Source organism: Rhipicephalus sanguineus, chromosome 1, assembly GCF_013339695.2.
Source record: "Rhipicephalus sanguineus isolate Rsan-2018 chromosome 1, BIME_Rsan_1.4, whole genome shotgun sequence".
Lineage (NCBI taxonomy): Eukaryota > Metazoa > Arthropoda > Arachnida > Ixodida > Ixodidae > Rhipicephalus > Rhipicephalus sanguineus.
In genome coordinates, this window is record NC_051176.1 from 270,511,058 (window position 1) to 270,534,715 (window position 23,658).

Consider the following 23,658-nt stretch of genomic DNA (forward strand, 5'->3'; position numbering starts at 1 on the left):
CGCAGGTTCGAATACCCATTCCCACTTGAACCAAAGTTTTTTTAATTATTTCTTCATCTGCATCTACCTCGAATTTTTGCTTACAGACAACACTGATTTTCGCTCACAGCCAACAATGCCGACGCCGATACCAACACTGGAATTTCTGCGAAATGAGCTCTTTAACGCTATCGCGTTAAAGCAAGCAGTGATAGTGCAGCTACATGATAAACCACAGCATCCATGGAAAGGTGATGCAGAAGATCAATACCACTGATCCCCATGCAAATGACGTTGCGTAATGAAAAAAAAAAAACAGGACTTGTAGAGGACGACAAAACTATTGGCAGCAAGTCAAATGAAAGTGGATATAATAAAACTGCTGGCAGTCTATTTAATAATGTCACCACCTCCCGGGGGAAGTTAACATAGGAATACGCAAAAAGAATGGCGAGTATGATTTTTTTTTTTACGCCACGTCTCAAGATGAAATTATTTTCCTGGAAGCTGGCATTTAGGTCATGGACACCTTCAACTTAAATAAAGAACCTTCGGCTTCAAATACTTAAAGTACATTACCATGTCTGCATGCCACCCAACCTTGACGAAACAAACTATAACACAGCTTCCCGAACTTACTTGCTACTTTCACCTTTAAAGAGGGATGCAGCTGGGCAGTGAAACCAATTTTTGTCCATTTTTCAAGAGCAGAATGCAACTAGAGAACAATGCCCTATAGATTATGTTTAAACTTGTCTACCATACACTTCACAAAGCATTGATAACCTTCTCAACTTTGATTCTTTAAAAAGAAATTAAGGCAATATCTCACGCATTACTTGGTAAGTTAGATTGTTAACAAGACAAACCTAAAATACTTATGCATAAAACTATGACTCTGTCAAGTTCGCATTTTGCACACTGCCACTGCTGAGCTGTAGAACCTGCATCGATGCTGTACGTCAGTTTTGTGTAAACCTATGTTTTAATTTGTCTCTGACAAAGTCTGCCAAGAAGCTAACTGCTTTCAAAGAATATTGCAGCGACACTATATATATAAAGTGCAACATCTCACATAATGGCACGTGAATTTGCTTTCATTTCTGTAGTGCTGTCGATTTTCTTCTTACCAAGGCTTGACTAAATGCTAACTTGTACTTAGCAGCACTAAGCTTCTAAGCACTAAGAAATTATTTTTTTTAAATTCCACAAGGCGGCTTATCTGCTATCAATGTTATCACAACAGCCAGTCTCATTTAAAGCTACCAACTGGTCTAGCCTTACCTTAAATTTGGAATCACATCAGGCTGGAAGACGCAATAATTCAGTCTCATATAATAAAAGGCGGATGAGAATCCATAAACAATACCTGTGTACTTACACAGACACAAACTGAAACAAAACTGTGATTTTTAACATGCATCTAAACAGAAAAACAGAATCTGATTTTAAATGAACAGCAGTAGCACTACATTAATATGATTGCTAGCAATGAAACAGACCAATGCAACCAGGCCATTGGCACTGGTTGCTACATACGTTTATGCGAGTATCTGAAATATATAGCAAAATATAATTCAAAACAGCATTGCACCCACAAAAGAGCACAAGAAGCTCCTAAATACATGACCACTTATAGTAGTCGCTGAGTGAAACCGAAGTTTCAATTGCTTAGATGCTACTGTCATATGACCATTTTACATTTTAAAAAAATATTGCTTTTTTTCTTTCACTCAAGCTCAGAACTGTCAGCACAGTCTTCTCACAAATTGCATAGGGCTCATCCTATAAGTTTCCCATATTGATCACAGATTGTATGCACCATAAGTGCTGTTAGAGTACTATATTAGGATAAATCTTTTCTGGGACACCATTTCTCCCATTCTTATCTATATAAATACATAAGAAAGGAAGAAATCGTCCCAATCTTACCTATATAAAACATGGGTGGGAATTGCAAAATATTTTTTCACGGCAACTTCTGCATCAAACTTAACTAGGATTGTTGCACTAAGAAGACAAAGTTAAGATCTAGTGATTTTATGTAGTGGATTTTTTATTCAGGCCATCAATTTATGAAGTAAAAACAGTTGAAAATGAGAAATTTAGAAAGGCAACTGCCATGTTTGCAGCTCTGTAATCTAGCAATGAAAACTGATATATCACAATTCTGCAAGTTGCGCCTAATAATATGTCCGAAGTGGAACAACTTGATGGGCCATACATCTGCAATATCTGACAATTGCTTTTATAAAGCCTTTGTAAATACTGTAACAAACTCACATCAGCTGCCAGTTCATACATCCCATTTGTCACCTTTAGATTAGATGCTCTAACGAATGTAGTTTACAGAGCTGTGGTATATGTTCTCAGTGCCAAGTTACAGACTTGCAAAAAATATGCTTCGATGTGTTTGAAGCTGCCGACTCCTGAAAATTTCTGAAAAAACAAAAAAAACTGAAGGATCCAAATTGAAATCTTGCTTCCTACAGCCACTAGAATTTACCTTTTTCTCTCATATGCAACAAATTTCATTCAAGTCGGTCCAGGGATTGTCTCGCTTTTTACATGTACTTGAATAGGCTTTGTCCAAGTGCAAGAATAACAAGATTGGCCTGGAAGCATACTTTCGAGTGATGACTGACTGCACACTCATTTATGTTTTGCTTCTCTGAAAAAACACAATACTTACTGCATATAACATATGTGAAATGTCAGGGGAGAGACTAAAATCATTGTTTACATGTACAGGGATGGCCCTATTCTCTCAACGTCTCACTTGTAACCAGCATAAGATAAAGCGAAAACATTTCTTATAATTTAGCCAAATGTCTTGGTTAATTGACTGTTTCTAATGGAGGCACGCTTGAACTTAAAAAGACCTTTCTAACTCAGCTTTCAGAACATTAAACCAGCAGAAGAACTAACAGGAAGCTATACATATTTATACCATTACAATATCTACATATCCAAATACAGCAATGCCATTATAGCTACTGGGTGATTAAAATCAATCTGCTGGCACAGTAGTAGCATAATCACTTCTTCGTATATCCCGTGAGCAGTGGCCATACTAATATTTCATTTTGCTTTACTTTCTTTTCTTATCATTTGTTTACGTTCACTGACTTTCTTTTGCTATAATTTCTTTACGCTCACTTATGTATCCTGCCAATAATGAATGATATTGGCAGTAAAGATGGTGTGGTTGCATATGAGCCAATGATGAAAGGCAAGAATAAGAAACGATTAGATCATCAAACCTTTAAAAAGCTTATAATTTTTTTCAGATGTAAAAAAAATTCTGATCTGAAAAGTTCTTGTACATTGGATTTGAATAACTTTACATGTGTGATGTACCTCATATATTTGCGCTAAATAATAATGAAATACCTGCGCTAAAAAGAAGCTTCCTACCAGCACACCAGTTTGAGGCTTAAACGTAATTATACTAGATGATAGCAAAAGGAATGTAAAACTCCAACAAATATGATCACGCACTGAAACTCAAGTGTGCGGTTAGCACACTCTCGAAAATAAAGAAATAAAATAAAAGTTAATATATATATTTGCACGGAAAGAACAGTTAAAAGCACAAAAAATATCCGGCAAACAAAGTGGACAAAGCTGGGGCGTCAACAAATACGACTAGTATTTGGTGAGGACAGTACAAACAGCCAAGATAAACACACCTGGGATTGGTGATCAAAGGGATAAGAAAAAATAGTCTCAGACTCAGCTAACACAGCAAAAGCTGGCATGAGAAAAGGAACCAGCAAGCAAGTGCACTTCTCGGCTTTATTTCACATCACAATTCAATGCATAAGCACTGTAAAATCGAACAATACCCCTAGCTACGCCACACATCGCATCGCACAAAAGTACATAAAGTGACTTAACTAAGCACTCTTAGTCCTTATCCCTGTCTCACTCATCACAGTGAGTTGTACTAACTTAAGTAGTCAAAAACAAACTTTGTCATGAGCTACAACATATCTTAAAAGGTGTTTTTGTATTATTATTATTATTATTATCACATTTCTTTGCATGAAAAGAGACCAAGTGTGGTTAATGTCGAACAGTAACAAAATAGCTTCGTGCTGCACTTCACTAGGACAGGATAACATATGCATAACAAAAACAGCTGGTACTAATAGTGGGGCAACTGAACATGAACATCAATAAAAATAAATTCAAAGACTAGTGAAGCAGGACAAGTGCTCCCTGTTCACTTTTGTCTTTTTTTGTCCCCGTCTTCTTGTTTCTTGGTCTTTAGCTACAAGTTTCAGTTCAGATATTGATTGTACAGTAGGAAATTAATCCAACAACACATAATATGAATTGAGCAAAACAAGTAAAATTATACATGGTACTAGTGTATTTTACAAAAAGAAAACCGCAAGTGCTCCCCGTAGCAAATAAGAGGCAAAATAAAACAAGTACCATGGTTACATAGACCAGCTGCCTGGCAGCAAATGTTATAGCAGAACTCAGCCAAAAAATCTTTTGAAATAACATGAAGGCCAGCTGGTCATTACCACTGCTTACTGCCTAGCCGTTACTTTTCTGCAACAGGATTTACATTTGCCACCAGACATATCTTGAACAATGAAAACGTACCTATAGTGCCTTAACTTTAACAAACATGGGCTCTCTGGAGTAAATATCCAATGCTTTGGAAGGAAGACGTATTAAGCTAACATATTCTAGACACTCAAAGCAGTAATCACCAGCCCCCTCAATAACAGATGCAAAAAGCACTTAAAGGCCAACTCCGACGATTTTTCGGCCATGTCAAAGTAATGGTGCTTTTATGTTCCTGAGACGCTCCTGTTACGGGCCCGATAGCAGAAATACTCGGCAAATCGGAGAATAATTTTAAATAAGCAAAAAAGCGCAACACCGAAACCCAACCGAGCGTACTGTCTACGTATGACGTAGACGTTGTTACGAGTGAACCGGAAGTCGTGCAAGGCATGCCGGTCATGCCGGCGCGGAGTATGAAAACTGTGACAGCCGGGACGACCAGCGAAGCGCCGGCCAAACCAACGCTGTCTGTCACCTTGTGCACAGCAGACACTCGCTGTAGCAGCCGAAGCGCCGAAGTTAGCGGTGCCCTCGGCTGCGTCACTTCCGCCGCCTTTCCAACACTGATGTCACAGACGCAATGTTGCCAATAATTCTGGGAAGCCAGGAGGGCGTTTGCAGACAATCTTTAAAATTCATTTGCAAACAATCTGCGCATGTCTCAAGCCTGTAATTTGGCATAAATGACGGAAACGTGCAGAGGAACATACCCAGCAAATTTCATTGAGAACCATCGACCTCGAAAAATCGCCGGAGTTGGCCTTTAAGGCATGTTCAGGTTGAAGTATGATTATATGCAAGATAGATGCCAAAGTGGGACACTGTTCATTTCAGTTATTTGTAAATCTTCCCAATGTATCGATATATCGGTACTATAAACAGCCTTCTTACATACTAATATCCACACATCAGTATGCATAAGAAACAGTAGAACAACAACACTTTCAAAAGCCAGATGTAGCCACCACACGAAAACAGTGAGGCTGCTATATAATTTACACTTTCCACAAAACACCTGCAACTTCTAAAGTAACTGCAAACCAAGCAACAAGGCACATTTCCTTAAAAACCCTCATGATGTGCTGAACAATCTGAGGACTGTTCAGTTCCTGCAGATTCTAGTACTTCTGATAAGATAAATTCATTTTCATGGATCCCTCATGTTCACCTATAATAGGGCCCTGCAACACTCTTCCAAGTAATCATCGAATCACCTCACAATCAGTGTTTATTACCTCACTAACCAGTTGCCACAAAAATTTTTCAAATCCCTCAAGTATGAGCGGAGTTACAGGAATTTCTTGTGTCTTTTCTCTCTTTTCGTTTCGACATGTGCGCCAAAAGCTACACAGGGGGATGACAATGGGCAAGAAGTTACGCCAGCCCGTGTCATGACCTTGAGGATTAGAATAACAGAGAGCTGAGCTAGTTGGTAAGTATTCATTCTTGTGTACGTGTTTGCACGCCTTGTCTTTTTAGAATGACCTTGAGGACTTCCTTATTCTTTTTACTTTCAGTGTGATCATGAGTGCTCTAGTGTCACTACCGTGTAATTCTAGCACACTATAGAGTGCGGTGCCTGCACGTGGTAGCAACCATGGCTGCCTTGGTAACTATGCAGCACGAGAATGCTCGAATCAGCCAATGATCGTGTCCTCTCCTCCTCTGACGTAACCAGGCCCATCGATGATGTAATTTGCATAGAGAAGAGCAAACGATTTCTAGCTGTTTTTGGAACATAAATGGGGATTCTCTGCCGTGTGCAGTCCTATAATATTTTGCAAACGTGTTCATGGGAGCCTCGACTACCAATCAGCAGCGTTTTCTGGCTATGTTCAAAAAGTGTTGCAGGGCCCCTTTGAGGGTATCTACTAAGAAAGCGCACCCAAAGAAGAGCTGCTGCACAGCAGTTCCTATAGTATCACAAGGTGATCGTAGAAGGTTACAAAGTTTAAATAAGACTCAGTACTCACTTTGTAAAGCTTCACCATGCAAGTAGTCATGTGGCAGTAGTAACACTACCACATAGTATTCCAACTACTACAGCACTTGTCATAATTGTGTTGACCAATAAACTCTGAACAAAAGTTCAATGTGTGCATACGAATGAAGTCACCAGACTGTACTAAACAGGCAACAAGTGAAGCATGCCAACAGCACTTGGCATTTGCTAGATAATTTGATTTGCATGAACACACGATGCACATCACAGGCTGAGAATGTCCAGTTGGGATGACAACATATGCTCTTAATTTCAAGTCTGCAAACACAAGATGTCCTGCCTGTGTTGCTGAACAAGCTAACGCAGTCAAGTAAGCAAAAAAAGTCTTGTTCACGCAACTCCACAGTCATAAAGCAGCACTTGGTGTGCACCTGTCGTTCTGTCCCCTCTGGTTTACAAGGATCTTCGAACCAGCAATCCATTATCAGTTTTCATTAACTAATGAGCCAGAAAAAGTTTCCGAATCCAATCCTCAAATTTAATTTTTGCCCTTACAACTAAATGCAATCATGAGCATTTGCGAATTTCTGCTAATGTGCATTTTCTTTATGCACACAAGCTCCTTTCTAAGTTGCCATGGTTACCAGAAAAGCTGCACACAATACTTCTGGTCATGTTCTTCCCTTAGTAATGTATGTAAACCAAAGCAGCAAAGTGCAATGGGAAAAAGTAGGAACAAGTTTTGGAAAAGAAAAAAGAAAAGGTCAAGTTCATTTTTTATATGGACGGGAAAGACATTTTTCTAAAAAAAAAAAGATATTACGCAGCACTGGAATGCGTGCCACAGCAGACTATGTTAGCTTAAGACAACATTTAAACAGAGTGCTCACTGCTTCCATTAGCAGTCTGACAACTTCCAAGTTCACTGTACTTGAGCTTGGGAATTTCACTGGGTGAATGCTGCAGATTAACAAAGAAGCTGCTGTCCGAATGCAAAAAAAGAAATGTTTGCAAAGTGTCCCTAAACTCTGATCCAGTCTGTTCGGGCAATGCAGTGCAGTACTGGGAAGTACTCTGGCCAGACTGCTGGCTCTCAGCCACCGTGCCACTACGTGACAGCCCAGAAATCTGACCAGCTGCTCCATCTGGAACTGCAGAACGTGCCACATCTGAAACTGCTCGCACAGGATGAATACCTTCTATAGGATCATCACTCGATTCTACAGAAGGCAAAAGCCAGTCTAAACCAAACTCTTCCTGCTTGCTACAAGGACCTTTATTCAGCCTCCCTGTACTGCCATCAGAACACGGCCAGGTCCTAGACTGTGCTGGCTCGTGAAGGCACCTCGGTTCAAAAGAGAAAGAGAGATCCTGTCTAGTTGGATCGCTGTCACTGACTGTCTGGAATGATAGATGAGGCACAGTCTGCTGATTGTCTATATATTTAGCATCATTACCTGAATGACTAGGAGGCACAATGGAGTCTGGTGATCTAAACGCGGATTCAGAAAGCTCGCAATTAGCTACATTTTCTGCTTTAACATTTGATGACGTGCCTTGTGTGCTTACACTAGGTAAATCGAGATGCTCTGGGCCTGGCTCAAGAACACGCTGTGTTCCACATGCAGAGTCAATCAAACAAGGTCCAATACTGTCGTGTTGCATCAAAGTTTCCTGCTGGTCAACTCTTTCAGGATGTGTCAAGGCTGACTTGTCTGTAGACAATGTGTCCACAATAACTTGAGGAGTGGGTGCACTTCGATTTTTACGTCCTTTTAAAACCATGCGTGGGTGAGTGTGTCCCATAATTTTAACTCTTGTATTATGCTCCATTTCGACAGTCTCACCATCTGAATCAGTATTAACACCAACATTAGTACCTTGCCTTAACGTCTGCAGACCACTGAAGTTTCTGTTATGGCGAGTAACAAAAGAATTTGAGCGGACAGTTGGCACCTGTTGTTCCCCCATTTGTCTCTCATTTCTTTGCAAATTTGAAACATCAACCTCATTTGCTCCTGTGCATCTGCGCTCATCCAATGCAAGAATAAGTGGCATTTCTTCAGATGATGTGTCACATGTCAAAGAGTTGGTGTGGTTGCTTCCAAGTGCGGGATAAAATGTCACTACAAACGTGTCTGTGTCAATGCCGCAGGTCATTGCACCTCGCCCAGCACCGACACCTAGGACAGCTCCACCTGAAGCTTCTGCACCAATTTTCGGCTCTGTGCCATCATGCGCATCAACCGGCATTTGTGAAGCACTTTTGCCTGTGTCTACAGCCAGCATGCTCTCTTTAGACCCTCTGGGTGCGGCTTCAGCCAGAAAATTTTTATCAGCACTTCTTACATCGTCCCCTACTTCTTTCTTTAAAGTCACAAGCTCTCTGCCGTTTGTGCTCGTTGAAGGAACATCTGAAGAAACTGCAGCGTTCAGTTGTGGATTCTCGCTGGCTGCGCTCTCCTTCGCTGCCACCTTGGAGCACTTGCATGCGTTGAAGCCCTGGGAACCCAGGAGTGGACCAGTAAGGCATGCTTGGGTGCAAGTGCGTGCACTCAGCATCAGCTCTCGGTAGCAGTGGTGGCGGTGGCAAGTTGAGTCATTTAGGGGGCACTTGCAAATTGTCAACGCACCTGATGGTCCATTGCCCCCTGGAACACCGCCAGAGTCCTCGGCAGCAGGCGAGGTCATTTTGGGTGCTTCCCGGCTACCAAAGGTAATTTCATGCTGTCGGTAGAGCCGGTGATGCTGCAACTGAGACACCCACTGCTGGAACTGCGCTTGATTTTTCACCTGCATACCCAGACAGAACCCATCAGACAACTTTAATGTGCAACAGTGAAACTTCTACCACTGTTATTTTGTGTTATGTGAGTAGACTCCCGTTAAGACGAACTCGAAGGGACCGCGGTCATCTGTTCGTCTTATCAGGAGTTCGGCTTATCAGAAGTGCCCTCAAAAAGAGACATGCTAACATGCCAAGATGCATCCAAATATGTTAATTGAAAACACTGAATGGAATAGACTTACAATGGGGGCAAAAAGACAAGAAAAAGTATTTATTTGGCTCATCTAGATAAAATCAATGCCTTCAACCAGAGCATTTATACGAATCTTACGAGCACGCGATTTCGTGTGTTCAAAAATAAAAATGCTCGTGAAGATATTTGCTACCACATTTTAATGATAAAACTGTAACACGCTCCTATGTTGACGATTAGAAAAAAAATTAAGAGACAAGCACAATTTTCCTTCAAAGAATGTAAAATTTATTGTCCTGGCAGTTCGTTTTCTTCTGTGAGCCTGTCTTGCTGGCTCTAAGATAACTTCTGGATACGCCTCGGTCGCGTGCTGTTGCCTTGACAAAGTCATTATACGCTGAGTTGCTTAAGAAAGTCTGCAAAGTTTTCTTCGAGGTCCGGATATCTTCCCGTTTTCGGCCCGTAGTAACTTTTCCTGATCGACGTGCAGCTGAAGATATCCCATCGGGCTACTCACGGTCACAAGCCTCGCCACGAAAAAGACAAAACGCAGCTATATTCACTGTGCAAAATAGCCTTCCTTTGTCGTGCGCTTTCATAATCAAAATGGCTCATCACCATTTGCACTTCACTGGGAACAGATACAACGCGCACAAATCCTACGCGAACCAACGCGAATTGACCACAAAATACATGTGCTCGGCCACCATTGCAGGGTTGCCAGGTACTCGGAGAGCTACCCACCAAATTTCGGCCCATTAATAGCCCAAAAGTAGCCAAACGTAAAAATTAAAAAATAGCCCAAAATAGCCAAAGAGTAAATATGAAAAAGAAAGCTTCTATTTATTATTTTTTGTACACAGATAGTTTAACATGAATAAAACAAAAAAAAAATGAAGCAGTATTAAAAAAGAAATCAAGCCCTTTTGTGGGGAGTTACCCATATGATATGCATGTCTCCAAGTGTGCTGCTCCATGCAAGATCGCGTATATGGTGCGGATATTAGCAACAGAAAGGAAATGCCACTTTATTTGCTGGCATTTCTATTTTCTTGTTGCTTTATTAATTTGTTTTCTTTGAAGTGACGCCAGCCACAATATGATGATTGTAGCCAAAGGAATGGAGAACCCAATGAAGTTACTTCGTGTGTGCTTTCATTGACACTTTGTATTTAAATCCACAATTTTATCCGCCGTCAAAGGGAGCGACTCAGCAGCAACGCGAAACTCGGCAAAAGAAGCTTCGCCTTCAAAGGAAGGGAATGAATTCATTATTACTGACTACCATAACTGTATGGTGGAGGCTGCTGATACCTAAATAATGCAAAAGGCCAAGGAAAAGATAGTAGAAAGAGTGAAGGAAAGATAACTGTGTACGTAAACACTTGATTCACAACGAACTTGAGGCACAACAACCACTAAAGAGGAGAAAAGGCATCGGAAAACAAGCATTTCAAGCGAAGGCAGGTGGTAGCCCAAATGTAGCCAAATAGCCAACGACAAAAAATCCCGCCAAGTCCACAAAAAAGTAGCCCAATTTGGCTATTTATAGCCCAACCTGGCAACCCTGCGCCATTGTGTGATGGTGATGACAATGCACCTGACCCCTCTGACGGGAGTGCGCTGCGATCGTGGTTTCGTAGTCGACTGTAATGCACAGACCATTTTTGCTCCTGTTGTCGCTTTTTTTTTTCCCCACTCCCCTTGCTTTTGCCCCTCTGACCACGGCGGAGGGGCCCCAAGCTCTTGTTTTCTTCTGTTCTCCTTTGTACTCCAGCTGGGAAGCCGAAGAACGGGGGGGAATACAACAGGACGCAGTGGCTTGGGGGTCCAAGGTGTAAATCCTCCACTCTTTTTGTTGCCTTCTTTGCTGATAAAGCCCACACCTCCCCCACCCACAGGCTGGGGGTGGGGGGGATACCGGCTTTATCCGCTGACTGGTCTTCTTCGTTTATCTCGCGCCCTCCACGTCGCGATTTGCTTCGCGTCTTTGCTCGGCGAAGCGCTTTTTTTTCCATCTTTTTTGCTTTTTCTCGGTCGCCTGAATGCCCCACCAAGACTGCAGTGTTCGTTGATCACCGCGATAGTTCGTCTTAACAGAAGAGTACAGTTGGACGGTTCGTCTTAAGCGAATTTTTTTGCATTGAGTCTATGGGAAACCAAACAAATGGTCCCGTGTTGTTCGGTATAAGCGAGAATTCGTCTTAACCGAGTTCGTCTTAACGGGAGTTCACGGTATTACAAATACTGGTACAATACCTTGAAAAAGAAAAAAAAAACTTTACTAAAACAGAAGTGTACAAAGTGTTTTAATTACCACACAAGAGCTTTGATCTGGAAAGAACAACTGTGAATGCTGGAATGTCCTATGTCAGAAAAGTTCAAGCACCTTTTATAGAACTACAAGCTCAACAAACAACCTTGTCTTTTATATCTGGAACCTTGTACTAACTATAACACTAGATATTTTTTTGCATTTTCATACTTCAAAACTATCAAGAATCCAGCAACCATGTTATCGGGCTTTGCCAGAAAGTCAAGATCTTGGTGTCCTATGAAGAATTAGGCATGCACTCACAGGAAAGGACACAGGTATGTGAGAAAACAAGAGATTGATGAGGGGATATGGCAGGTTACAATGCAAGGCAACTGCTTTACCTGCCACTGTCGTATTCAGCCATGAGGCCTCAGCTAAGAATACAACTCTGACCCAGCATGAATACATCTGAATTTTCAAGGTACTGGTGCATTCTAGTTCTGCTAAGAGTTTTAGCATAGCATTATAGGCTATCAACTGCTACGACCCGCACACATATGGCATCGAAAATGTGGGGACGCGTTCTTACTATAGTTTATGCCAAGTTTCAACAAATTTCGATTGTGATACCAATTACACAGACACACAGTCACAGTGATCTGTGTAAATTAAAGATCCTATTATATTCCTGTGCACTATATGCTCTTGGTGCGAGGGAAGATGAGGAGGACAGAGATTTTTTATACACTATAATATTTGTTTCTCATTCTTCCTGTAAATGACCATTAGCTGCAACATGCTACTACTTTTTGGTCTTGAGAGAGAAAGAAACATTTAACCTCGACCATAAATTTGTAAACTTGAGTACAAAATTGACAAAACAATGGTTACATAGAACAAGCAAATGACTTCACAGCACAGACATGCAGCCTGAAAGTGAGTTTTTAAGATTTCATGACTGTTCCTCCATACACCCATTGCTCTAAGTTGGGACAAACTAACTTAATTACTAAATATCTAAAAAATTTACATGTTTTATATAAGCAATACAAACATTGTAGAATTTCAGTTCTGAGCCATTTGATAATGCTCTTATGGAATACTTCAGACTTGTAGAGTTCACTTTCCAGAAAATAAGTTCTTCCTCCTTGGAGAAACATTTCAAATACATGAGCGTAATGAATAAACATGTAGAACACACAGTCATACGAATTACTATGAAAAAGGCATCAAACACACCAGGATCTCTTCATAACTGTAAGAAAGGCAAATACCCATCAAAATTTGCTTCACAAAGTTGCATTTGCATTCGTGTAAAGTGTTGATGACATGGTACCTTTATACTAACACAACAGACACACAATAAAATGTCATATGTTTGCAAATGCCACACCTAAAGCATTAAAGAAAAAATCTATAAATGGTAAATAAAACATACCTTTAGATGATAAATAAATTCCTCAGCATCAATGTCAATTCGCCGCCCTTTGCCTTTGGTGGAAATCACAGAAAGCCCAAGGTCAACAGACCCATGATTTTTTCCCTTTGCCATCTGAAATTTAGGAAACCTATTAGCCCTCTACAACAGACATAATCAGAAAACAGTAACGAACATTCAAAAAGAGAATACTCACATCCGTTGAAGACTTTGCATACGTTAGGATCCCCTTCTCAAGGCAAAAAAACCGCTGCGAGAGGGCACCAAATATTTTTGTTGTAGAGTAAACTCAAGCAAAGGTTCAAAATGGACTGACTTACGAGCAGGACTGAGAGGAGAAGCTGCACATGTCAAAAGTTAGCCCTATATAACCATATTATATACCACTGGTGTAAAAAGTAAACATGAAATTGACAACATTCTGTACAGAAAAAAAATTATTAACAGAGCCTTATATTTCAAGGGCAGATGATAGCTGAAAAGAGGCACAGTCTCACTTGCAAGATGCACTGCCCTTAAAAATAACTGACAAAATGACAGACTAACTACAACAGTTGCATCACTATGCAGGTAACAGCCATTACTGCCATAAAATGTTGCATATACAGTTGAACCCTTTATAAGAGACATGCACCAGGGCTCAGTTTTTGTCCCTTATATGAAGGGCCTCTTATAAGCAGGGTACCATGTTTTCATTTTCTGAACAACTCCGATTTCGATGTAGGCACACTTGTGTCTCTTATGCCCAATTGTCTCTTACATCAGTGTCTCTTATAAAGGGGTTCAACTGTAATACAATCCTGGATTCAATGAGAGCAGTAATTTGGTGGCTGCTATATAGAAAAAAGAAAAGGTATTCCTGTATAACCCTAGAAACATCCAAATGAATCCAACAGACAATTGACCCGTTTCATAATTGTAAAGCTAGCTTTCCTGCAATACAGTTAGCTCATCTACTATTAATGGCGGCTGGTCACTTCTGCAAACAGCGTGTTCAAGCGCCGTTTGCTTGCGCTATGATGCGGGAAATGTAGACTCAGCTCTCTTGATATGAACATGCATAATAGACAAGCCCCAACACGTGGAACTAGAACCTCCTTTCCGCTTGAAGCACAACAGGTGCCGCCATTAGTTGGGCGAATATGCACTGCATAAGTGCACTTGCGTATTATGAAAAGGGTCCATTAGGCCAAGGAAAGCATAGGTAATTAATTATTGTCTTTAACTCTAGTGTAGTAATTATGATGTAAATTGATGTGAATTAAAGTGTACGAAAAATCACCGCTTCTGCCGGTGGGATCCGAACCCACAACCACGTAATTTGAAGGTTGTGGATTCGGATCCCACCTGAGGGAAGGGTAATTTTTTGTCCACTTCAATTCAGTTCAATTTACGTCATAATTACTACACTACAGTTAAAGACAACAATTAATGCCACCTATGCTTTCCTTGGCCTAATTGTCTGCTGGATTCATTTGGTTGTGTCCAACAAAGAAACAAGATACTTGGCAAAATTCCCCTTCTTTCATTTACCCTAGAAGCACTGCACTTTGGTTATGTAACAAGTTTTGGTCCCTTTATGCAATTCAAAATGCAGTGTTGACATGCCGAAAATTGTCACATGCACAATTTCACGGTCAAAATAAAAACCCACCTTATCAGTACCTACATGCCTATTACACATGTTTATTGCTAGCAGAAACCTGAGCAATGAAAATGCTGACAAGCAGCATAATGAAAGAAATAGATTTACAGGGGCTAAGTGCACATTCATAGAGGTGAAATATCTGCAAAGTTGTTGAACCAAAAGAGCAAAAGCTTGTAATTTACACAGAAATTTATGGTAAAAACATACAACAGATGGCGTTAAAGAAGCCCTGAACTGCCTTTTTTTTTAAGTCTTAATAAGGCTTTTGGAATAAGTAAAGTGCTTCCCAAAAGCATACTACTGAGAGAATTTTCAAATAAGACCAAGCACAAGTGGAGATATCATGAGCACTATGTACCCTTCTCCCATGCGCCCCGAAGGTCCTCATTCCAAAGGAATAGAGCGGAATCAGTGGAATAGCACAATGCCTACAATGTTCTGTTCAATTACTATCTGACTCGCCATTGCAGGTGCAATGGCAACCTGAACAGTAATGCGAAATGGTGAACCTAACAGGAAAGCTAAAAAATAGTAGTCTACCGGGAATGGGCAAGCATGAAAACATGACAGTCAATTTGCTTGCTCAATTCCTATCGAACTTCAGAACGCAGGTCTTCTGCTACTACAGCTCATGTAGTTAACTGCTTTAATGAACATACAGGGTCTTTCAGCTAACTCAGGACAAGCTTTAAAAAATCCACATGTGTGTTACGAGAATGCAACAAACTTAGGGAAGGCCTTCTCAGAGTATTCTTTAAGAGAGCTTAGGTAATTAATTATTGCTAACGAATTAGCCAACTTTTAAAGTGTTGCTTTAAATGCAAAATCTCCAATACAGAAGCTATATAGCGTGTCAAAAATATTTTGTTTCCCCAACGATAGCTATTGTGGTTTAAATTTCCTCTGGCTGCAAAGAAACTGCACCAGATTTAAAATGTACCATGTGACTGGGTGCTTGCACCGTCAAACAAGCTTTGAACAAACGATCAATGCCACATGCAGACAGAAGGTATGAACCTTCTGTCTGCAGTAACTGCCCCCATCATAAGCGGTGACCACACTCTTTGTTTTCGTTACAAAGCCATATTGCGACAACCCCCTCACCCTCTGCATAGTCTGCCAGCAGTATGAACGCCGACAGAGTTTCAAGAATAGAAATGCTTCATTCGCTAAATATCTCCAACACAATTTAATTGCTTCAACAAGCAAGCTACCTGGGGAAAAGTGAAAGCCAAGACTGTTGTATTCGATCTACTTCCATTGCTCAAGGCACGTTCATGCCTTCAGTCTGAGTACAGCATCGATAATTTTGAGTAGCATGTTTAAAGGTGCTCATGCCGTTTTTACATGGACACTCCATGTGCATTTCTACCATCGCTGTGATGTACCGCATGAAGTTTAAATACATGGCATCACCTCGCACGTCATATGTTCTATGTATGAGTGAAAGGGCGTGAGGGCTGGCAACGATCGCTGCCAACTTTTCAATTGAAGATCTTGCACCTAAGGCAATAGTACTTCAGAGGCTTGATAATTAATTATTATAATTAATTATCAAATCTCATTAAAATAATCTGAGGTGGTCATAGCACAGTAAACAAGACTAAGTTGGTTGCATTCTTATAATGCGTACTTTGCTTTCTTGACATGAGTTAGCTGAAAGACCTCGTACAATGTAACAGCAGGGTCATTCCACGCCAAACGTCCCAGACATTGCGCTCGACCCTCTCCAATTGTATTGTAAAAAATTGTGGACGTTCATATCAGTGCACTATTTGCCCTCGGAAAGCATTTTTTGGAAAAAAAATTTTTCTTGTCTGTTACAGTGATTTGAATTTTGCCGTAGTGGGTGAAACATAGGTTGCGAAAAAATATTCTAAAAAATACAATACTTCACGGAACGCCTTAAATATCTGCTGTGTACTGGAAAAGGAATGGCACTATCTTTTTATCGCCCATTGACGACCACTACTTTGTCTCACGGTGTGCTTTGTGGTGAAGCAATGCTGCAATTTTGCGCCCATTTTGATTATTTTTTAAAAATTCTACGAACATTACAGACAAAATAGAACTATATCACATGGTTGGATAGTTGGCGGTAAGCGTGTCAAAAAAGTATTGAAGTCGATGACCGAGTAGTTTCGAAGTGGAAGGGGCGCAAACATTGAAAAATGTGTGAAATGCCCCACGTTCAGGCACATGTGGAGTGGTGATGCAGTCCAAGTAAAAATGCACGCTTGGTCTCGTTGGGAAGAGTAAATAAAGGAGACTTATTTGTGAAAGTTTAATCGGAGTGTTTTTTGTTTTAGGCGAGAAACAAAAATTTATGTTGAGCGTTCGCGGCGTGCCTGAGCGCGGGCCCGTAAGTCCGCTTCACTGCGCCGCCACTGTTCCTTGGGGCAACGGAAGTATGCAGCGCCCACGCGGGTGGCACGATCGTCTGCTGCTGTGATTTTTCACGTTTCGACACGCATTCTTCGGCTTTCCGCAGTGCCGCCGACGAAGTGTCAGGGAAAACGAGGGGGGGTTCGCTTAAGGTATATTATTATATAATAAAAGTGGCTAACAGGTACCGAGAATACACTTATAATTCCTCTTTTTTTGGCCAGCTCGCTTGAACGTGACTCGCGCCATTCGTGCCTCGGAGCCGAATGGTGCTACGTATTCTTACGCTCGGATCTTCGGCAATGTGAACTTGTGAACTTTGCTCCGGTGATCGCGTCGCCGAGCGAGCACGCGGCACTCGAAGGTTCGTCTTTCGGCCGCATCCCTTGGCGGCGCGTAAGATAAACATTGCGAACGGTGAGTATACTGCTATTGTGTCATATTTTAGACGGAGAGCCTGTACAACGAAGCCGCCTTTAAGGCGGCTTCGTCCTTTTAAATGCCTCTCGCCTTCGCTTAGTAATCGCAAGGCGATTACTAAGATGAAGGCATCGCATGCAGCGTGGAAGAAAGTTGAGCTCTCAGCAAAGTTTGAGTGCAATCTCTCTCAAAGATACGTGCACGTTTCACCATTTCGTGCCATCATCACTGACCACTCTTAATGCCGGGCTCACCACCTACTCAGCAACACAGCCATTTCAAGTGGCGAAGACTGAGCAATAGCGTGGCTCTGTGGTAGAACAAGTGGCGAAGACCATACGTCGGCAACGGAAGTAAGAACTGCAACCTCCGCAGAGATCGAAAACACAACCCAACCTCTGCGCCCGTCGTACGTGTGCATGCAGTGACGTGGCAATGAAATCGTGCTCTGCTCCGACTACTACCCGGCAGCCTTTAGTGCCCTTTCGAAACATTCTGCCAGCCATATACACTGTTTGCAAGTTTTCAGAAACCTGAAAGCTCACAGCAGCAGACGATCGTGCCACCCACGTGGGCGCTGCATACTTCCGTTGCCCCAAGGAACAGTGGCGGCGCAGTGAAGCGGACTTACGGGCCCGCGCCCAGGCACGCCGCGAACGCTCAACATAAATTTTTGTTTCTCGCCTAAAACAAAAAACACTCCGATTAAACTTTCACAAATAAATTTCCTTTGTTTACTCTTCCCAACGAGAGCAAGCGTGCATTTTTACTTGGACTGCATCACCACTCTACATGTGCCTGAACGTGGGGCATTTCAAACATTTTTCAATGTTTGCGCCCCTTCCACTTCGAAACTACTCGGTCATCGACTTCAATACTTTTTTGACACGCTTACTGCCAACTATCCAGCCATGTGATATAGTTCTATTTTGTCTGTAATGTTCGTAGAATTTTTAAAAAATAATCAAAATAGGCGCAGAATTGCAGCATTGCTTCACCACAAAGCACATCGTGAGACAAAGTAGTGGTCGTCAATGGGCGATAAAAAGATAGTGCCATTCCTTTTCCAGTACACAGCAGATATTTAGGGCGTTCCGTAAAGTATTGTATTTTTTAGAGTATTTTTTCGCAACCTATGTTTCACCCACTACGGCAAAATTCAAATCACTGTAACAGACAACAAAAATTTTTTTTCCAAAAAATACTTTCCGAGGGCAAATACTGCACTGATATGAACGTCCACAATTTTTTACAATACAATTGGAGAGGGTCGAGCGCAATGTCTGGGACGTTTGGCGTGGAATGACCCAGCAAGAAGCCCACTGATACAAACGCCGTGCATGGAAAAATCCCTATTAGCCAATGGCAGCTCTATGCGAATCTGCTCTATGTTGTCGGGGGATAGCCGGTGGTGGCCACCCCACCACATGGTTAAAAAAGAGGGTGTCTCAACTCTGCCCTCCATTTGTGGATACCATGTGCCATGCACAACTACAAAACTTGGCTGAGATCTTGAAAGCTCCACCTTCTACCACGTATTAATGTGTTATCTCGCCAAGCCCTGAGGCCAGCACATTTATATGAAAGATACAAATATTCCTTGCAGCACAAGTTCACCATTTATGTGTTAACACACTTGTATCAGTTCTCGTTGATAAAGAGTCACAAGTTTCACATGTGAGCCATCTAGAGACTCGTGATACGACAGTTTGCAAGGAGCACAAGAGAATCACAATTTTTAGAGTGGCTAACCAGATTGCCAATTAAAAATCCCTTTGGTGCCCTCGTGTGCTCAAGCAGTCCAGGTACACGTTGCCAAGCCATGTTTCTAAGTAATCAACATACAGTAAAAGCTCATTAATTTGAACTCGGTTATTTCGAAATCCTGTTTAATTTGAACAATTTCTGCCGTCCCATATTTTGTAATGTAAATATGAGTGGATAACTTGAAGCCGCAGTCAGCACCAGCCTGGTTAATTTGAAAACTTTGGGTGCTATGTGGCAATTCCTGATTCTACGTTCGCCGCAAATCCGCAGAAACGACGACCCTAAGGAGCCACAAGGCAATGCAATGTAGTGATGTTAAAGAGTGATAGGTGAAGCACCCCCGCTGCTGTCAGTGCTAAAAGGAAAAAGAAAAACTCGTCTTGTAGTCAATGAAATGTGTGCCTGCAGAAAAGAAGGCTTGTTTCACTGCAGCACAGTGGTGACACGTGGGCAGCATGTTGCAAGCTTCTCACAATGTTGGTGCATCATGATTCGCCCATTCTTTCTCGGAATCTAAAAATAATAAAGGACGGTCTGACGGGATTTGTGATGTATGTGAACCTCCGATTGGCAGAGTTATTGCCTGCTACATCTAGTTCAAAAAGTAAGTTCGAAAACTTCAATGACCATGTTTTTGCATCCAGAACACATCACGCATTCCATCAGACTGGCCATTACTGTTTTCATTATCTTCCCAGAAAGAATGGGCAAATGGTCGCGTCATGACGTGTCGACGCTGCAAGGAGCATGCGACATGCTTCCCGCCTGTCACCAGTGTTTTGCAGTGAAGCGTGTCTTATTTTCCGCAGGCAAGCATTTCAGCTGACCACGAGACCATATTTTTTTTTCTTCCGCTGGCAGCAACGAGGCTGAGGTGCTCCACCTGTGAATCGTCAGCATCGTTACGTGGCACTGCCTTACGGTCCTAAAGGGCTGCCGTTTCACTGGGTTTGCGGCAAAATCGGCATCGGGTACTGCTGGAAAACAAGCCTTGGAGCCGCAGACTAGCAGACACAGCCAATGACCACCTCTGCTCTGATTACATATAGTAATTGAAAGTTTTTTGCATCCTGCTTTCTGTATGTTTTGTTAATTCGAAAACCAGCTTAAGTCAAAGATGTTTCACAGTCCAAGTGAGTTCGAATGAACAAGGTTTTACTGTAGTATATTCACAAGCATGCTTCGTGACACAACCTCGACAATCTATGCGATGAACTCGATGGTTGCACCCAGAAGCATGCCTGTAAGCATGTTGATTGCCGCAGCAGCATGGTTGACAGTGTTTCATCTTTCATGCTACAAATGTTAAAGAGGTCAGACGGGCAAGTGCATATAAATGACAGATTGTGTGAACACAGGAACTCCACTCAAGGGATTATCATTCATAAAACTCGCTCGATCAAAATTTTGTCACCAATCCTCTATTTGCGAGCAGTCGTATTCTAAAAGCTTATCAGAACAACCAATATAAGGCATTCTTAATTTTAAAAAAAAAAACAAGTGTATCAGCATACCATCGGTTAACAGTCATGTCAAGGAACACTATTGTATTTGTCCAAATGACATTATCGGATACGCTCAGGCAGCGTGTTCCGATTTGTTAGTTATTCCTTCCAAAGGCCTACATATATTCATGTTCTTTTTATCTGAGAAAAGTTTATCAGCCAATACCATGTGCCTCCCCTCTTTGAGCCTTCTATCATGCTGTTTGCTTTTATTTATTTTTTTTCTAAAAAGAAGCTTTAGCTGAAGCCATCCCAATTCAAACCCATGTGAAATTCAAGAATGCTCTCATTACACAACCGATGAACCAATCTTAATGAAATTTTTTGCATTTTGAAGAAAAAAGTCAAATCAGAAAAACTGCTGGGAACAATATGTTTTTCATTTATTTAAGAACTGAATTTATTAGAAATAAGACAAAAATTAAACTGTGAAAGAAACTTGTGAAGCACCTTGTTTGCAAGCGAGATCTTGTTACAATCAAGGTCGTATTAGGGAAGAGATTTAACTGGAATCAAACTCATCAAATCCTACCATATTATCTTCTTGTAGGTATGCTACAATGACACTTTTAACTAAATCAGTTAAGACTGATATAATCATAGGCGTGCGCAGGGTTCCCCTTCAAGGGGGGGCGAAGGTTTGTCGCTGCACCCCCCCTCCAAATTATGTCAATGTATAATGCTGACATTGCCCCCCCCCATCCCTACTATGTCAATGTGCGGGGCTGACTTTGCGCCCCCCATCTTAGGTGAATGGGGGGTGATGGCCGCCCCCCCTGCCCCCCCCCTGCCCCCCCCCCTGCGCACGCTTATGGATATAATATTCTTTAAAGACTGCAATGTTATTAATTTCAGAACCATGGGTTCATTATTAGACAGAAAATTAAGGTCAGAAAGTTTCTTTCTTGAATTTCATGCCAAAGCTCAAGCATCTGAACATAAGTACAATGCCACAAATTTCAACATCCCCCTTTTTTTTTTTTAATTTTAGCAAAGTTGGCTGAATTAGATTTCCTGAAACTTGCCATGTTAAGTCTCTGGCTCCCTTAGAAAGCAATGTATAATTCATTTTTAGTGAGTGCGGAAACTCCTCAAGACAATGGTAACACCTGGATCTTTTTTTGTACATTTTCTGGCCTACCTAGCATCTCCTCGTGGCAAGAGTGGTGTGCTTGGTACTGTGAGAGTAATTTACTAGTAACAGTGCAGTCATTTTTCTCTTAAAGTGCCCCTCTAATGTTACCTTTACAAAGATAAAACACTACCTTGTGCCATCCTTTAAGTGGCCACTTGCGGCGTTTAAGCAGGTAGCCCTCAAATTTTTTTGGCTTGTCATCACAGCGCTGGCCTGTGCGCAGCCCCTGCATGATTTCCCAGTCAGCTGCTCTGCGACGCCGACTCGAACCAGCGGCTGCTGCTTGCACATCCGGTCGTGCGGCTGCTGCATCGGGGGCTGCTCGGCTGCCGGGTTCACTTTGTTGAGATGCTGGGCTGCTCCGGCCAGGGCTGGCATCCTAGTGCACACCCACAGAAAAAAGTTAGGCTTCACTGCAAAACAACCAAGTTCTACGAGGAAGAATGCATATGATGTCCGAAAAACCTAACTTGTGTTTACACCAGATTCAATTGCTCAATTGCGTGTCTCTGCATGAAAACAAACTTTCTACAGCTACTACGCGCCATCTCACCAACTCTATGCAATAAGGCAGAGGCTGCGGCTGTTGTCAATCAATGAGGTGAGATAGCTAGCTGTGTCACTGTGTGTTTCAAAGACAGGGGAGAACAACTTTCCTGGGGCGTGCCACTTATACTTCTGTAACCCTTCAGTCCATCTAGCATCACACAGAGATGATTTAGTGATGGACAATAACAGATGAGCTCCTCTGCTTCTCTTTATTTTTTTTGGCTGGCTGATGCAAGTCAACTTTTGCTGCATTGCACTGATTTAAGCAAGAGCTCAATTCCGAAGTCCCACTAAGCAGGCAATTGGGAAACAATCCAGGTAATTCCTTCCAGAAGAGGACACAATGAAAACACAACACATGTAAGCACTACTTTTAGTGCTATCTCCGTCAGCAGTCCAAAAGCCGTTTGACTGTGTATGAATGAGAATATAGTTGCAATACGTACAGAGTCAGAATTGTTATTGGTGGTGGTGGTGGTGGTGGTAGTTGTGGTGGTAGTGGCCGTGGTAGTGGTGGCTGCGGCCATTTCTGGTTGGAGTTCTTCCATGTTGGCACTTTCTCAGAGGGGCCAGAGAGCTGAGGAGTGTGCAAATGGCTGCTGCGGCTCACGGGCTACCGGGCCAAGCACTCGGCACATTGCAGCACCCTGAAGCTCCCACTAGTGGCCGACACCCCTTCCTACATAGAATCAAGACAGACAAGCAATGGCTGCATCACACAAGCTACATACACTACTGCAATCCACTTTTAAGCACAAGTTTGATACTAAGGAAGTCTCTGAAAGAGAGTTCCCAAGCAAACACCATATTTCAGAAACACATGTTAACATTAACTAGCAGGGTTCACATAAATGTGAATCACACTTTCTCAGTTATTAGCTGAATAGCATTCGCTATCAGCAGCTCAAGGTTTGAAATGTACACTCTATCAAGCAAGAAAAATAAAGTTCAGCCAGCCTTTACTTTATTTGTCAGATCATATACATAATTCTCATTCATTAAAATGCAGGGGCCTCAACACCGACATGGTGTCTTCAAGCAACATAACTGCATGTTCTTAAAAGT

At 41.8% G+C, this 23,658-nt stretch overlaps 1 protein-coding gene and 1 long non-coding RNA gene across 7 annotated transcripts in view; both read right to left on the reverse strand.

Annotated features, from left to right (window-relative positions):
* The window catches only part of LOC119378957 (oxysterol-binding protein-related protein 6), a 125,248-nt gene that overhangs the window by 46,800 nt on the left and 54,790 nt on the right, over positions 1 to 23,658 (reverse strand). For all 6 annotated transcript variants that reach the window (XR_005181083.2, XM_037648070.2, XM_037648069.2 and 3 more), the window contains exons 2-6: positions 23,040 to 23,272; positions 22,175 to 22,423; positions 13,381 to 13,434; positions 13,185 to 13,298; positions 9,142 to 9,301 (exon numbers count right to left, since the gene is read on the reverse strand). Coding sequence is in view for 5 of the 6 variants with exons in the window: in XM_037648070.2 (XP_037503998.1) it covers positions 9,142 to 9,301; positions 13,185 to 13,298; positions 13,381 to 13,434; positions 22,175 to 22,423; positions 23,040 to 23,141 (679 nt within the window). In the remaining variant the exon portion in view is untranslated. The remainder of the gene's footprint in view (positions 1 to 9,141; positions 9,302 to 13,184; positions 13,299 to 13,380; positions 13,435 to 22,174; positions 22,424 to 23,039; positions 23,273 to 23,658) is intronic.
* The window catches only part of LOC125756859 (uncharacterized), a 75,846-nt gene that overhangs the window by 46,800 nt on the left and 5,388 nt on the right, over positions 1 to 23,658 (reverse strand). The window lies entirely within an intron of this gene.